Here is a 21,510-nt window from a genome sequence, read left to right on the forward strand (position 1 = left end):
CATTTAATTGGTGATTTGGTATAGCTCTGACATTTACTGGGTCAGTTTGGATGACCCATCTAAAGATGAATTAGTAGTGCCAGTATAAGGACCCGTCTGAATTTTCATACTCTGTATATTTTATGAAATTAGGTATAGTAACACTTGGTGCATATACATTTACAATTGTTATAAATTCCTGATAAGTTGCTCTCTATATAGTGTCTTAATTTATCTCCTCTGACTAAATTTCATTTGAAGCACACCCATCAAGCATCAGAATGGCTGTGGCCAGCCTGTTTTCTGCTTCCACTGGCTTGAGTAGACTTCTACTCTTTGGCTATATGTTTATAGATTTTTTGCCAGTAAGGTGAGTTTATTGTATGCATCAGTTAAGTGAGGAACTGAGGACATTGCATTTAAGCTTTACTATTTCCTATGGGGCTATTCTATTTTTTAGATGTGATTGGGCTCCTTCCCAGCTCTTCTTTCTGCATCTTTTTCTCATGGAATTTAGTCTTCCTGTGACTTCCTGATTGAGACTATCTTTTTACTGTGTATAGTATTCCTTTTTTTTTGTACTATTTTCCCATTAACTTTAAAAGACAACTTTCTTGTATATAACCAATTCAGTTGTCAGTTGTTTGGTTTCAGTGCTTGAAATATTTCATGCCATGTTTTTCCAGCTTTTAAGCTTAGTGATAAAGAGATTTTATGTGGAGGCTGGAGAGATGGCTCAGTGTTTAAGAGCACTGGCTGCTCTTCCAGAGGTCCTGAGTTCAATTCCCAACAACCACATGGTGGCTCACAGCCATCCGTAATGGGATCTGATGCCCTCTTCTGGTAATCAGTGTACATGTAAATAGAGCACTCATATACATGAAATAAATAAATAAATCTTAATTTTTAAAAAAAAGGCATTTTATTCTATCCTGATTTCTCACGGCCTTTAATTTTTGTTTCTTTGCTTTGTATTTATGGCTGATCAGTCATGGAGAGGGTCTTCTCTGGTCATGGCTACTTGCAGCTGCAAGTGTTACTTGAGTCTGGCTGTCCATTTCTTTTCCTAGATTTCAGACTTTTTCTGTTATAATTTTATTGAACATTCAGCTGAATCCTTACAATTTTAAAACTTAAAATCATGTGGGCTCACTCCGCTTGGCGCTCCATACAGTCTCTAGGAACCCTGACACGGTTCGCTCTACCGCCCCTTTGTTGCTTCTGTCCCGGGTGGATATGACCGCCCCAGCATGTTCCTTTTCTCCACTGCCCGGTAGCTTATCAAGCAGGTTTATATATTAAATTCTCAATCCACAAACCCTCTACACAATAAGCTTACATTTAATGGACAAAGATACAAACTGCCCTTCTATATGAGATAAAAGAACCCATAGAAAATTTTAGAAATAATAACCTCATCATACGCGGAGAGAAACATAAACATCCACCTCCATCTTCATTCCGCCCGGAGTCTCCTCCTCCTCTCTTCCTCTTCCGCCTTCCTAGAACTTTCCCCACCTATCTCTTTCCTGTCCAATCGTATATCGCCTAAACATAAATCTACAATGCCCTAACATTTAGCTTGTCTTTTTTCTCATATTCTTAGGTCTGGGTTCCTGAACATATCCATGTTTTGGTCATGCTAATTTGTGTGTGTGTGTGTGTGTGTGTGTGTATTATATGCATTTTGTACTCTATTTTTAATATTCTTTTTTTCTGTATTATTTTGTGTGCTAATGATTCTTCCTATTGCGCTTTTTGATAGGTTCTTTCATTTTTTCCGAAGTTTACTTTGATTCTTTTTCAGAATCTCAGTTTCCTTAGTTAATATTTTCTACATGTGTTTTGCATTTCCCCTCTACACCGCTGACCTTGCCATCCACTTTAATAGCTTTAGTATCTAGGTCCTGAATTGATTTCCTTACTTTGTACATCTGCTTATTTGAGTCCTCTACATGAATATTGGCATTTCTTAAAAAGTAGGATTCAGAAGGCTTTTTGTGGCATTTCAGCTGTCTTCCCATCTCTGGTTTCCAATATAGAGAAATTGTGAGCAGATGTACACAGTGGCTCATTCTGTCTCTGCTGATGCTTTCTTGTTATTTCTGTCCCTCTTGGGATGTGGCTTCTAGTTATACTGTTTCTTTTCCTTATGGGTTTTATTTAATTTATGTGAGTCATCATGGTGAGTTGCCTTCACTTGGGTTTATAATCCTCACAATTACTTAGCAGGTGAAGCCAATCCAGTAACAGAAACAATGGGTTGACAGTAATCCTGATGTTAGCTTGCTGTAAAAAACCCTTCTGTACTTCATTTATGTCTTTAAGGTTTAATATTCTGGTATTATGTGGAAATGTATTTTAGTTGTTTAAAGCTAAGGTTATTAATAACTAAAAAATTAAAAGAGGAAGAAGTGTGGAAAAGGGAATGAGTATAATAAAAAGAAACTATAGGGCTACAGGTATGAAAAATAATAATAAAAAAAATCAAGAATAAGTGTGGAGAAAGACCATTATAAAAACGTATTCTTGTAAGATACAAATTAAAAAGAAAACCATTAAACAACTAAAATACAAACATGTAAATGAATAATTACATGAAAATAATAGGCAGTTATTATAATGTTAGTATTTCTTCCTTTGGGGAGAGTACAGTTCCTCCCCACTTTGGTTGACTCTTTTAGCTGATTCTGTAGGCAGACAGCTGTTAGCCTCTGCAATCTAAGCCAATTTATATGGGTATTTATTCCCTGTTGTAAGAGATTTCTCTGTTGCACTTGCTTTCTGTAGGAGTTTCCCAGGGTGAAACAATCCATCTATTAGCTACAGCCTTATCTTTGTATTATTCTTGATTCCAGTTTCTGTGAGGATCTTTGTGAATCTGGGACTCTTGAGGAAATGTGAAAGGAGGGTCTATCCTTGTATTTACTTCTGCCATGTCCTTGTACTTACTGTTAAACCCAGACCGCTGATGTTCATTTGGTAATGACCCATACACCTTGCCCCAAAATACTTGTGTCCATCCATAACAGCATGCAGGTTCAGCATAACTCTTTTGTGTTGCCCACAGTGTATGCTTATGTAAGCAGTGCAGTGGGGAGTGCTTTCTATTCACTCTTCAGGTTAGCCACTCTGGGGCTTCTGATTCCTACTTCCTTGTTGCATTTTTATCCTGATATCTCTGGGAGTCGCAGTGCTCATGGTGTACCCAGTCTCAGGTTGTCTCTCCAAAGCCTGTCTCCAGACCACTGTTCCTATGACATGCATGCTCAGGAAGGGACCGCTTCTCCCTGGTATTATTAGAGCCATCTAGTTGCTTTCTGATTCTACTGAAGATAACTTTTCCTATGTCAACTCAGCTTATTTCTCTTCTATGTCTGCCCTCAACCCACTCCCACCTCATGACAACACTTTGAGTAATTTTACTTGGATGTTGCTGAGTGTTACACTCTTTCCTTCGTAGCAACGGTGTTTCCTTTTTCCAAATTCTGGCTTTTCTCCTTCACCAGGTCACAGGTACCCCTTTCCTTTTCAAAGCCTTCTTCAATATTCTATTTTTATTTCCCAAATGGTATCAAACATCACTTACAGATACCTGACTTGTGTATTTTTATATGCTTCTGTATCAGTTTGCTTTACATAATCCATGGATTTGGATTCTTTTTTGTTTTTTAAATTCCTCAATATAGTAACTTACTCTCTGAAGTTCCCATGAAGAACACAATATTCTTGCTCAATTACTTTTCATATTCAAAATATACACCTATTATGTATCTATTAGCAGGTCACTTCACTCACTAGTAGGCTCCCTTAGACCTCAACTTTTCATTTGATTAAACAAGCTATTGTAAACATAGATGTACAGTCGACTACAGTTTCCTTAAACCTCGAAACTGATAAATACTATCCTGAAACTAACAGTTCTCATTTAGAAGGTCTCTTACCTACAGCTCAGCTTGAACTGCTTAATAATGTTGCTGATTTTCTCAAATCGGTGGGCATCTCGCTGTTCTTTACACTGGTAATGAGAAATCACCTGTGAAAAGGGATATTATGATTTGAATTTATGCAAATACTCACATCACTGTTACTAATTAAAACAGACATCTGGAGTCGAGCACTGGTGGTGTGCCCCTTTAATCCTAGCACTTGGGAGGCCGAGGCAGGAGGATCTCAGAGTTAAAGGCCAACTTGGTCTACAGACTGAATTCCAAGATATCCAGGGTACATACCTGACTCGAAAAACAGAACAAAACAAATTAATAAAAATAAATAGAGAAATAAATAAAACTGATATCTGTGAGGCCTTTGGTGATGCTGGTAAGCAAAGCATATTTAGTGCAAACCATAGTTTGAATTTTCCCAAGTTTGGAATACATTACACAATACTTTCTTGTGAAGCTGAACATCAATAGTCCGCCCTGAGTTCCCGTTTACAAAGGTAAATTCCTGGATTACAAAAATAAAGATCGGATCATTTAGAGGATTTGCATTGTTACCCTATGTTGCTTGGGTTAGACATATTTAAATGCATTTTCAGGTTAAGAGTTTGCTAGAACATAACCTTACTGTAATTCAAGAAGAATTTGTTGTTTTTCTCAATTACCTTAATCATTAAAATTTACTATAAGACTGCCTCATAAATAGTCTTTAACTTAAAATAGGATAAATAAAATAGAAAGAAATAAAACTATTGAGCTGCTCTTGAGCAGTACCTAACATTTTACAGACGTATATAACAAACTAGCTGTTGAAATCATATTTAAAACCTTTTACTAGATGATCCAAAGTATTAACTATCATAAGTGCATATATTCAGGACAGACACCCACACCAGCTAAAAATACTTTAATAACCCCTTCCAATTTTATGAAACCACAAGTACTCCAAAGGCTGAATATAAGTTGTACATTTCTGGCAGAAAAAAAAAAAATCCACATCACTTGCCAGAGGAAAGTTCACACAGAAATCCTAATATAATGTTACATATTTAAAATAACAATTCTTATACCAATGCTAGAGAGACGTACCTTGCTTGAGTTTACTCCCACTTAGTACAAATCATCAACACATAAGCTTGCTTTAAAAAAAATACTTTTTATTAGATACTCTCTGTATTTACATTTGAAATGCTATCCCCTTTGCCCACCCTGCTCTCCTCCCCCTCTACTTGTCTTCACAAAGGTGCACTCCCTCCCAATCACCCTCTCCACCTCAGTGCCTTGGCTTCCCCTACATTGGGAAAATGTGCTCTCCCTGGATCAAAGACCTCTTCTCACATTGAAGCCAGACACTGCTATTCTCCTCTTCATACACAACTGGAGCCATAGGTCTCTCAATGCTTGCTCGATGGTTGGTGTTCTAGTCCATGGGAGCTGTGGAGGATCTGGTTGGTTGACAATGTTGTTCTTCCCATGAGGCCGCAAACCCCTTTAGCTCTTTCATTCCCCCACCAGCACCCTCACTGGAGTCCCCGTGCTCAGTCTGATGGTTAGCTGCAAGCATGCTCAGCTGCATGGCTCTGGTAGAGCCCCTGAGGAGGCACCCCTATCTGGTTCCTGCCAGCAAGCACCTTCCAGCATCAGCTATAGTGCTTGGGCCCAGTGGCTGCACATGGGGTGGATCCCAAAGTAAGGCAGCCCCTGAATGATTCACTCTTCAATCCCAGCTCTCCCACTTGATCTTGTACCTTCTCCAATAAGTGTTTCGTTCTCCCTTCTAAGAAGACTGAGGTTTCCACATTATGGCTTTCCTTCTTTTTGAGGTTCTTAAGGTCTGTGAATTGTTTCTTGGTTATTCAGAGCTTTCTGGGGCTAGTATCAAATTATCAGTGACTGCATATTATGTCTGTTCTTTTGTGACTGTGTTACCTCACTCAGGATGATATTCTCTAGATGCATCCATTTTCCTAGGAATTTCATGAAGTCATTGTTTCTAATAGCTGAGTAGTACTCCATTGTGTAAATATACCACAATTTCTGTATCCATTCATCCACTGAAGGACATCTGGGCTCTTTCCAGCTTCTGGCTATTAGAAATAGGACTGCTATGAACATGGTCAAACATATGTCATTATATGTTGGAGCATCTTTGGGATATATGCCCAGGAGTTGAATAGCTGGGTTTTCAGGTGGTACTATGTCCAATTTTCTGAGGAACTGCCAGACTGATTTCCAGAGTGGCTTGGTTTTTTGTTTTTTGTTTTGTTTTTAAAAAGAGAAACAAAAGCTCTCTGTTAGGAATAGAATCTGCATTGGGCTCTCACTGTATGCCCATGTGTGGTAGGTATGGCAAGGGAATAGTTCTAAAACAGGGTTTTCTTGTGATGTGTGTGTGTGTGTGTGTGTGTGTGTGTGTATGTATGTATGTATGTATGTATGTATGTATCAAAACAAACAGAACAGCTTGCTTACTATGGGTATAAACATTAACCAGAAAAAAATCAGGTTGAGTAGTAATTCCAAGGAAGTAAGTTGTACAGTGGGCTGACAAAGAGAGGTCCTTCAGTTAGGACTCAGCCTGAGCTCCACCCTCAAGCAGGAAAAGTATGTTTTCATAATGAAAGAGGGGGGAACTACACACATATATTCTTTATTCTCCATTGCTAATGACAGGCCAAGGTTTGTGCTGGCTGCTTACAACTATCCTGTCCCATTTAAAAGATTTATTTGTTTGTTTTATATAAGTACACTGTAGCTGTCTTCAGACACACCAGAAGAGGACATCAGATCCCATTACAGATGGTTGTGAGCCACCATGTGGTTGCTGGGATTTAAACTCAGGGCCTCTGGAAGAGCAGTCAGTGCTCTTAACCCCAGAGCCATCTCTCCAGCCCCACCCTGTCTCATTTTTATACACACAATAACTTGATGATATAAGCATTATTACTCTTGTTTTGGAGAAGAGAAAACAATCCCAGAAGGAGTAGGACATTTGTTTGAACTTACCTAATCACTGGTAAAGTTCAGAAACTTACTTCTTTACTGGGAGCTGCTTTTCAGCACTACATTAAATAAGCCTGTTAACTATTTATACAATGTGATCTGACAAATTAGCTTTTATTGCTCTTTTATCATTGGTGGTGTTGGTGGTGACGGTTTTTCAAGACAAGTGTTTCTCTGTGTAGGTGTCCTGTGATGGGCTCTATAAACCAGGATGGCCTGAAACTCAGAAATCCGCTGCTTCTCCTGGCAAAGGTGTGTGCTGCCACCACTCAGAGGCTATTGATACTATTTTTCAATGTATATATTGGGCTGGAAAGGTGGCTCAATGATCAAGAGTGATTCCTGCTGTTCCAGAGGACACAAGTTTGATTCCCAGTACCCATGCCAGGCAGTTGATAACTGCCTGTAATTCCAGCTCCGTGAAAACTGAATACTTTCTTCTGGCCTCCATGGGCATCCAACACACAGACAGACAGACAGAAAGAAATACACACATACATATAAAGATAATCTGGGCTGGAGAGATGACTCAGTGGTTAAGAGCACTAACTGCTCTTCCAGAGGCACTGAGTTCAAATACCAGCAACCACATGATGGCTCACAACCATCTGTAATGGGATCTGATGCCCTCTTCTGGCGTGTCTGAAGACAGCTACAGTGTACTCATATATAATGGATAAATCTTTTAAAAAATAATTCTTTAAAATATGTTTATGTATTATATAGGTTTCTGCATCACTCATAGCTGTACAGCACACTCTATCAATCTTTTTCTTCTTAAAAGAAAAATGTCACGCATTTCTTAATATAGTTCAGTGGGTAATAGGGGCTATTTATCATAAATGATTAGTTATTACTAGAACTAATCTGAAGGGCTGGAGAGATGGCTCAGTGGTTAAGAGCACTGACTGCTCTTCCAGAGGTCCTGAGTTCAAATACCAGCAACCACATGGTGGCTCACAACCATCTGTAATGAGATCTGATGCCCTCTTCTGGTGTGTCTGAAGACAGCTACAGTGTACTCTATTATAAATAATTTTAAAAAAGAAAAAAAAACTAATCTAAAATTTCTAACAAGGCAAACTGGCAAAAATCTCAATTTTACTAATTACTAAAATGTTACTTATCAAAGTAATTTTTCCGTACCACTGTGTATGGTATTGCTTTATAAATAGGAACATATACACGGATGGAAAAGTAGTAACATGGTGTTCTCTGACTGAAAGAAGGCAGTTTGAGATATATCTAAAGAGCAGAAAGTCCTTACCAGAAAGGTAGCTCTCTCAAATAGAAGTACTTCATCAGCCTCAATAATTTCAGCAAAATTCCGCAGGTTCATTTCCAGTTGCTGAACATTGGGAATCAGCTGATAAACAATGCTGGACCAAGCCTAACAGGAGAGAAGCACAGTTGACTATTACTAACAGGTAGCCAGTTCCAGGTCTTTGAAATGAGTTAGTACTCTACAAGACACAGCAAAAAAAAAAAAAAATGGTTAGTAAAAAAAAATACAGACATTAAATACAGCATAAATGAAATAAGCAAATTAACCTAGTACTTGATTTACATCCTTGAGTTGAATTTCTAGAGTTCAAATACTCAGGAAATGCTGGGAAAAGGTCTTTCCAGGAGTAAACAATAATTTAATAACATCCTGTAGCCTTAGGGAAAAAGTTGCAACATATGATCTATTATGCTAAAACCCTTCTAATCCAGACATCCAACAAATACTGAAGTCCAACATTGCATAGAGCTTTAAAAAGAGGGAATGTTGTATTTAACATACATGCAAGAGTTCATTTTCTGACAATATCATAACCATCATGACAAGTAGCCCCTCCCTTCAAAGATATGTCATTATAAAAGAAACAACTGGCATTGTAATTTTCAAATGTTTGGTGACATCTGTAAAAATGACTGGTTCACCTGAATTTTAAACGGCCTATCACGTGACTGCCTGAAGCAGACTTCAGCCAGGAGTACGACTAATACATGCAGATGAAATCTGTTTCCCTCTCCTAGTCTTCTCTTTAGTTGCTTGCCTTCCTTTGTCCTTTACTCTCACTCCTAATTTGTCTGGTCAGGTTTCCTTTGTTCTTCTGTCTCCTACAAGATGCCGGGGACCTTATTGTAGCCATTTGTGTATGTGACAGAATCCAATAGATAGACAATGAATGCTTCTTGGATAAAATGTAATATCCGAATTGAAGTCGGGTCTATGCAACATATTGATATGAGACAGTAGCAGTTCTATGTCTCTGTTCCAATGTCTTACTACTTAGGCATAGTGTTCCAAGCTCCCAGATTGGTGTTAATGTCACTGCTGAATTTACCATGGAGAAGGCACCAAAGTTAACCCCAGCAGAGACATTGTTACTCACAGCAGTGTTGTGATTAGCCAATTGTCTTTGGCTGTGTTATGTACTGCCATTCTTCATACCGCAGCTGGTTCTTATCTGAGTGTCATGTCCGTCCTTATTCATGGTTACCTGTCCTACGGGAATAAGGCTTTGAGAGGCATTCGGCCCATAGTAATCTCGAACAGCACTTCCTAGATAGGTATCTCAAAATGTTGTTATTACAGTGAGCCTGGGTCAACATAATACTGAGGGGGGATATGAATTAGTTAAAAAAAAGTCAATTGCTGTTTTTAGAAGTCCAATGGTTTCCCTCCTTGCAAGTGAGGGCTCTGTGCTTCTGGTTGTAGATACTTGTCAGATGAGTTGACACTGAACCTCTAGTCACCAGTGACAGAGAAGGATCCTAGAGTCACACTTGTCAATGAATACCAGAAGCAGTCTGAAAGAAAGGTCTGACCACATGAGGACACAAAAGTAGTCAATCATTAAACCACTGGCAAGCAAGAAAAACAGAAGCAGGAGCCTTTGTATCACTAAAGTAACTTCAACCTCATCCCCAGAACTACCGAGAGACTAACCTCTAGACTGCAAACAGTGTGGTGATCATTCCAGCAATGCTACCAACGAGGGTTGGCTGTTAACCATATCATTTCCGATTTGACATGAAAGCTGAACTTATAGCATACAATGTACATATCACATCTCGTTAAGATTCACTTCTCCCATTTCTCTACTAAGCATTTTTCTATGACTGTGAAAATTTAGGCAGACTAGTTTATCCCATTAGCATGTGGAAGGACCTGCACATTAGATACAACTACAGTAATCACTGAGACCACAATGGGTCAAAATGCATGGTGGATATTAAACTTTTTTTTTTGCTATGGCAAAGAAGAGTAGCAGCAGATTAATCATATCCACATGGCAAATCCAGTGTGACTTGGTGACAATGTCAACCCGTTCTAAGATTAAAATCAAAATCTTTTGATGCTAAGTTTGATGTTCTTCGAACAAAGTGTTATAGATTATTTTCTTTTTAGTGTAACAAAGCTAGATGGCTATGAAGTAGTATAAAATATTTTAGTTTGTTAATATCATTCTAATTTTTATTCATGTTCTTAAAGTAGAGACTTAGGAAACATACACACCTTATACAGAGTTTCATCCCAGATAGATGTTCGGAAACAAGAACATTCTAATGGACGTGATAAACGCCTTAAGTCTTCTTCTCGTTCTTTAAAAATCTGAATTAAAAAATCCAACAAGCTGATGAGCATATAACAGCTCTATTTGTTCACTGACAATTTTGAGATTTAATTATTTTATCATATTTTGACAAGAACCTCTTACTCTGTCTTCATAGGAATCTTGAGTATTATTATTTCTCAAACAAAGCTACAAATGTATTAATGACTATTAGATTCTTTAGGCTTATTCAGCCTTCACTAAATATTCATAGAGATCACTATTTTAGAAAGTAAAATCTATCATACAGATCTTAAAAATATATATCCAGTCTACCAAATCTACATAATTTTAATATGTCAATACCTATATTAAAATTGTGCAATTTAAAATACATTTAGTTCTCCAATATTATAGACATACTCTTTAATAACATATATTACTCATATATATATATGAACATATTTATGTTTAGTGTACTTAATTTACAACACATTTAAAATCCACATGAGCTCTAGCTAGCTAGGATTCATTTCTATGTATACATCCCTACATATACAGAGAAAATATCTATATAAAATATGTACTCAGATATGTTTCCCTGGGTAGGAGGATGGCTAGTGTGTGTGTACATACAATGAAGGCTAATTCTTTTTTAATTTTTAAATTACATCTTCAATTAAAATGTAATTACATTAGTTTCCCCTTCTGTTTCCGCACACCAGCCCCTCCCAGGCCTCCTCCTTCCAAGTCCTTCCTTTTTAAATTGATAGTATTTTCCTTTAGTTATTATTGTTATACACACAAGCACAAATATATAAATGCAACCTGCTGTGTTTATTTTTGATGTTTGTACATTTTTGGTTTAGGGGATGACCACATTGTGCTACAGAGCCAACTACTGTCTAATTGGACTTAAGGGTCCAAAAAGAGGGAAATCATGTCTGATACTAGAAACCTAGTTAACTTCCAAGGACTAGTAGTGAAGTCATGGATCTTAGAAGAAAATCTACTACTGCCACTTTGCTAGACCCTGCTATTTTTTGAAGCTTCTTTTTATACCTACAGACAATGTAATTGGTACCCCTCATCAAAGAAGGACTTCTTTACCGAAAATGTAGACTATCACAAGAAACCACAACTGGACACAGCACATCTAGAGGAGCCCAGTCCCAATGGATAGTTCTATAACACTGCTCCTGGATCTATGGCTCAGGGAGCATTGCAGCAGAGGGGGCAGAAAGATTGTGAGAGTCAGAATACTGGAAAATCTGCTGCACAACTCTCTTCCCTAGACATGTCTAGACTGCCTTTTTATTTCATGTACAACACTGAAGTTCTCTAGTATTTTGGCCTATTCTCTAATTTTCTTTCTTTCTTTTTAAACAATTTTATTTTAAAAAACAAAGATAAATGTATAAATTTCAAGAATTTTAGCATAAAAGTATATGAATACATTTTGCCAGTCTCCACCCGACTCCACGTGTCCCCTCTCTTTAAAAAACAAAAACCGAAAATGAAAACATATTGCTATACCCATAAATCGGAGAAGATTCCTGCAGTAGATTATAGTTCACAGAGACCCACTACTGCTGGACATGGTGCCCAAAGTGAGAGATACTTTGGCACACTCAGCCCCAAATGAGATGTCATTAATCCATATGCCTATGCCAAAAGCTTAGGCAATGTACTCAGAAGGGGAAGCAGAAAGAGTCTAAGAGTTAGAGTAGAATCTTAGGATGAGTTTTCTGAATTGGTTTTGATATGACTGAGATTAGTTGTCTAATCTGATTAGAATTAAAGATGTAGTTTCAAGAAGTAATGAGAACATTCAAGAGACCCTGGGGGTGATGTGGAATTCAGATCCTGAATCATACAATGTTCTAGCAACCACATATATGAATATTTTTGTCAAAATGAGTATAACGGATTTGTTAGCTGATTCCAATTTTGCTGTGTGAAATGGACAATGCTAGGGATGAGCTCAGATTTGAATATCCAGATCAATCATAATATAGATGATCTGAAGTTCCTTTGCCCTGAAAGATACCTTTATTTCTTATAGCCACAGGCCTGAGATTGCTGCCAAGTAAACCATGAGCAGGTAAATTACAGTGCAAACTGAATTCCCATCTCCATGTGGTGCCTGCTTGGAAAGCATGGTGCTGACCATGTGGGAACCTGATTCTGGAGACTGGAACTGGTCTCAGAGTAAACGCTCAACGAAGGTGAGGATGCCTAGATGCTCAAACTATTTGCCCATAGATGCAGTCACTACATTCTTATCTAAGAATAATCCAACTTTTCCTTAAAAAAAAAAAAAAAAAAAAAAAAAAACTCTAAAATGGCCTCCTTGGAGGTAGCTACAGGAGTTTCGATTCATTTCTACCATAGCCCTCTGCTTCTAGCACTGTACAGATTCAAGAATTAAATGATTTTTAAAGGTGAAATAAACACCCTCTATAAGAACTATATGATTTTTCTAATATAGACCAAAATACAGGGATAACTATGAGAAGAGATAGTAATGGTGTTGAATATGGTAGAAGGAGCCTAACGCTCACTCAGCCCAAATTTATTGATATAGATACAGTAAGCAGAGGATTTGTAGGTGAAGGATTAAGGATGCATTCTGTTTGCTTAGTTCCTGCCTGAGACATGAATCAAAGAATAACCTATACTAATTGTCAGAACTGTGGGGCTGGAGAGATGGTTAAGAGCACTGGCTGCTCTTTCAGAGGTCCTGAGTTCAAATCCCAGCAACCTCATGGTGGCTCACAACCATCTGTAATGAGATCCGATGCCCTCTTCTGGCATGCACATATACATACATGTACATACAGATAGGGAGAACACTCATAAATAAAAGAAATGGTCTTTTTAAAAACTATCAGAGCTGCATTGATCTACTACTACACAGAAAGGAGTGTAAATGCTTAGGGAAATGACAGTGTTCAAGGCCTGTTTCTACAATCTATTCATCAATACTGGGAACACAAAGTCAATGAGAAACAAATTTGTAAGAGGAACCCTAACCCCCTTCCCCAGTTCTTTGATCACTTTCTTCTAACAGGCCAAAATTATAGTGGTAATTGCTGCCACTTAGTTGGAAAACCTAATAAAAGGGAAGTGGGTACTAGAGTAACGGGCAATGTGGAGACATTTTATCATCAAACACAAGGAGAGTAAACTTATTTGATTGGATAAAAGAGCAAAAGTACCAACTCACAGAAACCTAGTTGATCTAGTCGGCTAGTTGACCATAGTGCTCCTATAACTGAACTAGATGGGATATCTACTACATTTTTATTTGATCTACATAAATGAAATAATTTAAGTCAAATGATCAAAAGCCTAGCATGAATCATAAAATGTCATGGCTCCTTAACTGGCATCTATCCAGATTTGTGCCACTTTGCAAAATCAGAGAAGCCCTGGAATGAAAGAGAAGGCCAGGTCAAGCATAGGAAGGATGCTGAGACAATTCCATTCAAGTTGCCTAGTTAGTTTCTGTAGAAGACATGGCTATTGGAAAGTGGGGTATCACATACTTAAGAAGTTTCTGACTGTAGTGGCAACTACAAGACCAAATGTAGTTAACATGCCAACTCATCTATTGATATAGGAATAAATGCTTCCTGTTGTGTATGAGAAGGCTACTGATTTATTTCTGTTAACTCTGTATCCTGCTACTTTGATGAATGGATTTATAGCTGTAGGACTTTTCTGGTGGAGTTTTTAGGATCTTTATGTAAAGAAACACACTATCTGAAAATTAGGATACTTTTATTTTTTTCCTTTCCTTTATGCATATTCTTCTTTTCACATCTCTAGTCCATCTTCCCTGCTCTCCAGATCCTAGACTACTTCCAGAAGTGGCTTCCAGAATCAGCTAATTTCTTAAATGAAATGTGTCTGTCTTTCTATACACAAACACATTTGACTAGGTTTGTTTGTCCGGAAAACTCAACCGTACATATTAATATATAATTGACAATATTCATATGAACATTTAAAAACAGTAAAAGAAATTAGAAGTGACTAAAAACATTCCAAAGGAGCTCATTTGTTGATTATTAGCACACAGGTAATTCCAGCTCCATGGGATCTGACACAGTATATGTGTTGTGCAACATGTTTTTCTTACTAAAGCTATCACCAAAATGAGGTGATATTATTGTGAGGCTTTCCTTAAGGCTCCAAGCCATGGGCTGGGCAGTGGTGGTGCATGCCTCTATTCCTAGCACTTGGGAGGCAGAAGCAGGCAGATCTCTATGAGTTTGAGGCAAGCCTGGTCTACAAAGAGAGTTTTAGGACAGTCAGCAATACCTAGAGAAACCCTGTCTCTAAAATAAAACAAAACAAAAACCCAAACAAACAAAACTCCAAGCCAAGGTGAAACTAAATTCTATACAACCAGTATAATCTAAAACTCCTTTCCTTAGTTCTCTATAACAAAGCATGTTTTTTCTTTTTTATCTTAAACATTAATATCTAATGCTCTTACTCTATACTGAACAAACTAAAGGTAGACTATGTCTTACCAGACCCAGAATCTCATAGATAGGTAAGAATTTGCCTATTTTACTAAACCTCTTCTATTTGGAACCCCTGGGACATTTTGGGTTATAGGTAGTTAATTTGTGTGTTTTTGTTGAGGAAATGAAGGTTGATATTTCCTACTCTACTATCCTAAATCATCTTTGAGTTCCACTCATGCATACTAAGCTATTTATGACAGTGCAATTGTGAGGGCGTGTGAATAATGCTTAACACAATGTTGTAGGCACCTGAACTAGTGTATATCAGTTTCCTAAATGAATCCAGTGACAGCAGCAACCTCTCCTCATCTTATTCCTAGTGGGTCTTTTAGCTGTGACAATACATCAGAGACAGCTAACTATTCTTTTTACCACGATAACAGTTACTTAGTGAAAGCATGTGGTCAGAGGCTTACCTCGGTCTGAAATACAGAATGGCACAAATTGACCTTCACTATTTATAAAGAAAGCCTTCGAAGCACACTAACCATTTGGTACTGCACTTTTTCAGTTTCTTACCAAGTCTCGCTGATCCTCCTGTACCAAATCCATTTTGTGTACCAAGCAAAAGATTTTGGCTTCTGGAGAATTCTGCAGAATAGCCTCAAGGCATGACTGGTAGTAATGCATGTCCTTCTCAAGCTCACGGCTCTCCACATCAAAGACATAAATCAGAACCTCCACATTGCGGAAGATGTTGTCACGCTGGCTAGTGAAATAATTTTCCATGAAGGTGTCTTGTCTGGTAGGAAAATAATCCAGATAGTAAATTAATCTTCTGTTCAGTCATTCTTGCTTGAATTTTTGTTGCTTGATCGAGTGAAATATGGTCTTAAACTTTATTTATTTATCTATTTATTTATTTAAGATTTATTAATTTATTATATATAAGTGCACTGTAGCTGTCCTCAGACCCACCAGAAGAGGGCATCAGATCCCATTACAGATGGTTGGGAGCCAGAATGTGGTTGCTGGGAATTGAACTCAGGACCTGTAGAAGAGCAGTCAGTACTCTTAACCACTGAGCCATCTCTCCAGCCCTTAAACTTTAATTCAAAGAGCAAATAACGGCCAAACGTGGTGAGCTTTATCTTACTCTGCTTCAGGGTCTTAACTTGCAATCCTGTAAAATCCTCTGCCTTTCTTCTTAGGTTTTGTTGTTGTTATTGTTGTTGAGACTACATACACCTGGCTAGCCTAAAACCCACAAAGATCCACCCACCTCTGCATACTTACTATGCCTGGTCTCTCCTTTGGTTATAAACACACTTAACCTTTTGTCGATTCTTTGAGTGGTTATCAGTTTAACTCATGAGTCTTTTACATGTATTGATCACTCTTCCATGCTACTTTTCACCTGTAACTACAGATTATTCCCTTATATTTCAATCCAATCCATACATCCTCATAAAAACTCTCCCTCGGGCTGGAGAGATGGCTCAGCGGTTAAGAGCACTGACTGCTCTTCTGGAGGTCCTGAGTTCAAATCCCAGCAACCACATGGTGGCTCACAACCATCTCTAAAGACAGCTACAGTGTACTCATATAAATAAAATAAATAAATATTAAGAAAAAACCTCTCCTTACCTTGGGAGCTCTCTATCAACACATTCCTCTCATTTGCAACACTAACCATAGGTACGATGCTATACTTAAGAGTTCCTGATTAATAAGTAGTACAACCAGACAAGAGTCACCCCTGATGTCAGCTTTCACTGTCTCACAGCTTTTAAAAGAAGGATGGCACATGCTTAATGAACATTTGCTGAATAACACTAAATAGTCTACATTTATGAAAATGATTCCAATGATGACTTTTCAGCAGAATGTTACCCATTGCTCCTAGGTTGGCTATCACTTCCCAAAATGATTTCAACAGCTGGACAGCAATAAAATAGTAGTGCCATTTAGTGGTGTATATGGGGTGGTGTTTACAAATTTCTAATCTTGCACCTTGCTACTTATAAGCTATGTGACCTCAGAAGAATGATAGATACTTGATCTATAATTATAGATACTTGATCTACAAAATTATAGATACTTGATCTACAAAACTGAATTTCATATTTTAGTACCTAAAAATAAGAAATTTGTGTAAATCTGTCAACTAGAGAATTGGAAGATTTTTATCCAAAATGTTAAGACTACTTATTATTCTTTCAAAACTACTCACTGAGCATTCTTTGTATGCTTGGAGCTGGGACATACCCACCAGACAACAACATCTATTTTGTAAAATGCTCTAGTGTATATGTGTCTGTGTGTGTGTGTGTATGTTAACTTAATCATTGTAACCAACCTATGGGTTGGTGATTTTGCTCTATTGTATAGGCAAAGCCATAGCACATAGGGTTTGAATAATATACCCCAGACAAATAACCTATACTCTTAATCACTCTGGACCACACACTGTTGCTTCAACACAGAGGCACAGTGAGTGTAAATTTATGCTTAGATTTTTATGATTGCCCTGGTCATAAACCAACAATGGTAAATACATGCTCAGAATCCAATCTACAGTGACAAGACTACCTAGAAGTAATTACTAAAATGACTAAGAACAGACTGGCCTAATAAATAATAGCTAAGAATGCAATACTAGTGTCAGTCAACCTGAAAAAGAAATCTAATTTATGCCACTGCAAAAGAGGCATCTTTCCCATAGTATACATATTTAGATGGAGCTTATATTGGAGCTACTTAAATATGTTTAATGTAGAAGGTATTTTCCAAGTTGTACAAAACACAGATCTTTATTAATGAATTGACCCTTCTGAAATGTTTTAGCCAGTGCACCTATGCAAATGATAGTTTTCTGGATGTATTTGCCATGCTGATTACACTAGATGACATCATTATTGTCATCAGCTTCACAAATATGTAGGCACAGAGTACTTACCCACCACAATCCCACAGGTTCAAAACCAGGTTTCCCAGAAATCGAACATGAGAATGTTCTACATCAACTGGAAGATAAATGTTACAAGTCTAGTATTTGTAGTAAAGAACAGGACATTTAAGATAAGCAAAACACTAACCCATGGTGTTTAGAAGGACCAAAGTGGAGTGAAATGCTCAAAGCCATAACAAGAAGGTGATTTTAGCTTAGTCATGTGGTTTAGTGGCAAGGTGGGTGCCTATACTACCCTATGCTAGGGAATTGGCTCTTGTGTAAGTAATATTTAAATTTAAGTAGTTTTAGTACCCAAAGCAGAAACAATCTCCAATTATAATATTAATGTTAAAATTTAACACGCAAGACAGTGACATACACCACTTAACAGATATTCCCAAACCCACATTCTTTCACCAACTTCCAAACAAAACTTAAAAGACAGAAAGCAAACATAAAACAAACATAAAACATAACAAAACTAAATCCTGTACTGACTTACTCTCCAGTTAATGCGCCTAGTGATTTTTCTTTCTGACTCTTCTGACACATTTAATTCACTTTGAGTCCTTTGTAGTGTCTCTGATTCCCAGTCTTTATTTTATAACCCATCACTCAACATCAAGGAAGGCCCTTATCTCCTCATGCCTATACTGTAAGAAAGTCTTACTGACTTTACATCAACCATTAGACTACTACAAGGTTCATCTTCTTAACACTACTTTGAACATATCACTCCCCGTTCAAAGCACTCTCAACAGTTCCTCCATATTTAATGGGAGGTTGTACTTAAGGTCCTTCACACGTTGGCTTCCAATCTACTTTTACAATCCTCAGTCATTCACATTAGCAAATTCTCTCACTTCAGCCCAGTATGTTTTTATTCATAGTCCCCCAACCCTCCTACCTCCCCAGTCTCCAATACAGTTTACTTCCAGGGGTCGCAAACTTGCTAAATCAGGCCATGTGAGCAAACCTACGCCATTGAAAGCTTGCTAAATATGAGGGTAAACATCTACCATGACCTCACAGAGGTGACTGTTACTCACCTATTGTTTATTGTCCATGCAAAATTATTGGCTCAGGTTTACTAAATCTTTAACATTTTAAATAGTAGCCTGAATTCTAGGTTATTATGAAAACTATTACAGGAGATTATTACTTCCATATTGTTTTAAAAAAAAATGGACAGGCAAAAGAAAACGTATTCATAGGCCTCATCCAGCACACAGGCTGTCTGTTTGCGACCTCTGCTTTTTGTTCCCTCCCACTATTAGTTGCCTTTTCTGTCATTTGCTGCAAAGCCCCCTTCTTCCTTTCAGAGTTAATCCTAAAACCCAAACTAATTCCCATCTACTCCAAAAGCCCTCTTTCCCTGACAAAAAAAATCCCGCCTACCATTATCTCTCCCTCGGAACTCATTTAAACATTTATTAAGCAACTACTCTCTGCCAGGCACTAAAAAACCTCAAGAAAGAATAATGGAAGATTTTATCAGGAATATTTCTCAGTATCTAGCAATTTTATTCTGCATAATTTACGTGGTCATTAGCTCAATTACATAGTAATATTTCCTATGTCTATCTCTAAGTTGTTACCTAAACTAACTGCTATCTACTTTTCTACAATTTTATCTTCTCATAGTGTTTAGATATAAGCCATCATGAGAAAGAAAACCATACAGACTTCAGTTTATATAACAGTTCTATCTCTGAATGACCTTAGGCAAGCCAAGAAAGCTTTTAGAACTAGCTTCTACTTCTGTGAAAAACAACATAGAATTGACCTCGCAGGATTGCTGTGAGGATTCAAAGAGCTACATACATAAAGTGCCTGGCACATAGTAGATGCTCAAACTACTTCCTTTGTCCCCTTTACTTCCCCCTCCTTGGAAAAGGAATAATATCTTACATGTCTTTGTATTTCCAACAGAGTCTACGAGAGAGTAGGTGCTCAAACTGCTATTAATTTGAAGACTATGTATACGGTCTAGTACTAAAAAAAAAATGGAAAGAAGCGCTACTGAGAAAGGGAAAGACAATAACAAAAGAAGCGACAGGATTCGGTGACTCTTTTGATATGGGGCATATGGGATAGAAATCTGGTTTCTACTCCCATATTACAGAAACAGTTCTCATCAAGTGACCAATGGCCCCAATGGCAAAGCCAGTGGACATTTTAGTCTTATTTTCTGCAGCACGGCACTGTTGACTACTCTCTTCTCCTAAAAATTAATTCTCTTCTCTTAGTCTCTGGCATTACAGTTACAAAATCTTTGGAAAATTCTCCCTCATGGGTTTCTATTCTTCTTTCTGTGCCATAAATGTTAGGGTTCTTAGGGACTCAAAATAGTCTTCCCCAAAGCAAGATAACTGTCATAATATTACATTTATCATGTAGATACTAACTAGGCAGCACTAGTGCAGATTTCTCTACTATTTTTCTGACTCATATACTATATGTCTGTACTGGAAATATCCCAGCTCAATATATCCGATTCACCCCGACAAATCTGCTCCTTCTTCAGTGTTCTCCATCTCGGTGAATTTAGCCAATTGCCTAATATAAAGCCTCTCATCCTTTCCTTCTTCTCACCCCTCACAATTCTCTCCAAGTTTCTCAGAAAGTCCTGCTGACTCCTTTGCTTAAGCATATCCCCCAGCTCAGTAGCTACTACCACTACCCCAGTCCAAATAAAGCCCTTTCCATCCCTGAAAGTATTTGAAAACTATAGAAATTTACGTCTCACAGTAAATTTCCAAAATCATGAAAATTCTGAGTTTCAGCCATCAGCAGTGGCGTATAAGTGGCACCTGTTTCTACCCTTGCATTACTTCAACCTGTATTCACATTACAGACACAGTGATGCCTCCAGATTGCTGAGATTTATACAAGTCTTCAAAAAGACTTCTATATCTGTGATTGCATACACTAAGAAGGCCAGAATAGTAACCCCAGAATTACTAATGGTGGTTGTCTCTAGAAATTTGGCTTGACAATGAAGAATAAAAATAAACATTTTATTCTTAAATCATGTTCAAAGCTTTTTCACAAGTATTATTGTGAATTACAAATGTAACTCTGACCATGCTAATTTCTTTTTGTTTAAAAATCTCTCATAGGTTGACAACTTTTCTTGGCTTATAAGACATTTTTATATAAGCCCCATTTCCTGCTTCCCTATTAAATTTTATGTTTCCTGTATGTCCCCATTTTGGTTCTCCTATAACCTTCCTGCTCTGTTATCATTAGAGCAACTGAAAAGAATAAAGAAAAATAGAGCTTTGGGGAATAATATTCACTTATGGGGCAGAAAGAAGAAAACATTATAAAAATTAACTCATCTTTTTAAAGCCAAGAGGGGTGGTTAAATGCAAAGGAAGAAAATCAGGGTAATAAGGCATTAAATAAAAAGCCAAGAGAACAGAATTTTGAGAAGATAGAAAATCTTGGAGCTGTCAACAGTGTTTGAGACTAAAATATTTCATAATCATTTTAGTGACAAATTTACCATTTCCAAAAAAACACATTTTTAATATTAACTAATAAATTAATAATATCATTATTGTACTTAAATTTTCAAAGTTCAGGAGGCTTTAAATTTAACA

At 37.4% G+C, this 21,510-nt stretch overlaps 1 protein-coding gene across 2 annotated transcripts in view; it reads right to left on the minus strand.

The window, feature by feature from the left end:
* Positions 1 to 21,510, minus strand: part of RRAGB (Ras related GTP binding B) — a gene marked incomplete at both ends in the record, with an annotated part of 35,377 nt that overhangs the window by 8,001 nt on the left and 5,866 nt on the right. The window contains 6 exons of one of the 2 annotated variants that reach the window (XM_080909718.1): positions 3,924 to 4,015; positions 8,191 to 8,313; positions 10,432 to 10,527; positions 15,529 to 15,751; positions 17,909 to 17,975; positions 19,814 to 19,897. In XM_080909718.1, the coding sequence (XP_080765844.1) occupies positions 3,924 to 4,015; positions 8,191 to 8,313; positions 10,432 to 10,527; positions 15,529 to 15,751; positions 17,909 to 17,975; positions 19,814 to 19,897 (685 nt within the window). The remainder of the gene's footprint in view (positions 1 to 3,923; positions 4,016 to 8,190; positions 8,314 to 10,431; positions 10,528 to 15,528; positions 15,752 to 17,908; positions 17,976 to 19,813; positions 19,898 to 21,510) is intronic. The other variant, XM_080909719.1, reaches the window with a different exon arrangement.

Source organism: Micromys minutus (assembly GCF_963924665.1).
Source record: "Micromys minutus genome assembly, chromosome: X".
Taxonomy (NCBI): Eukaryota; Metazoa; Chordata; class Mammalia; order Rodentia; family Muridae; genus Micromys; species Micromys minutus.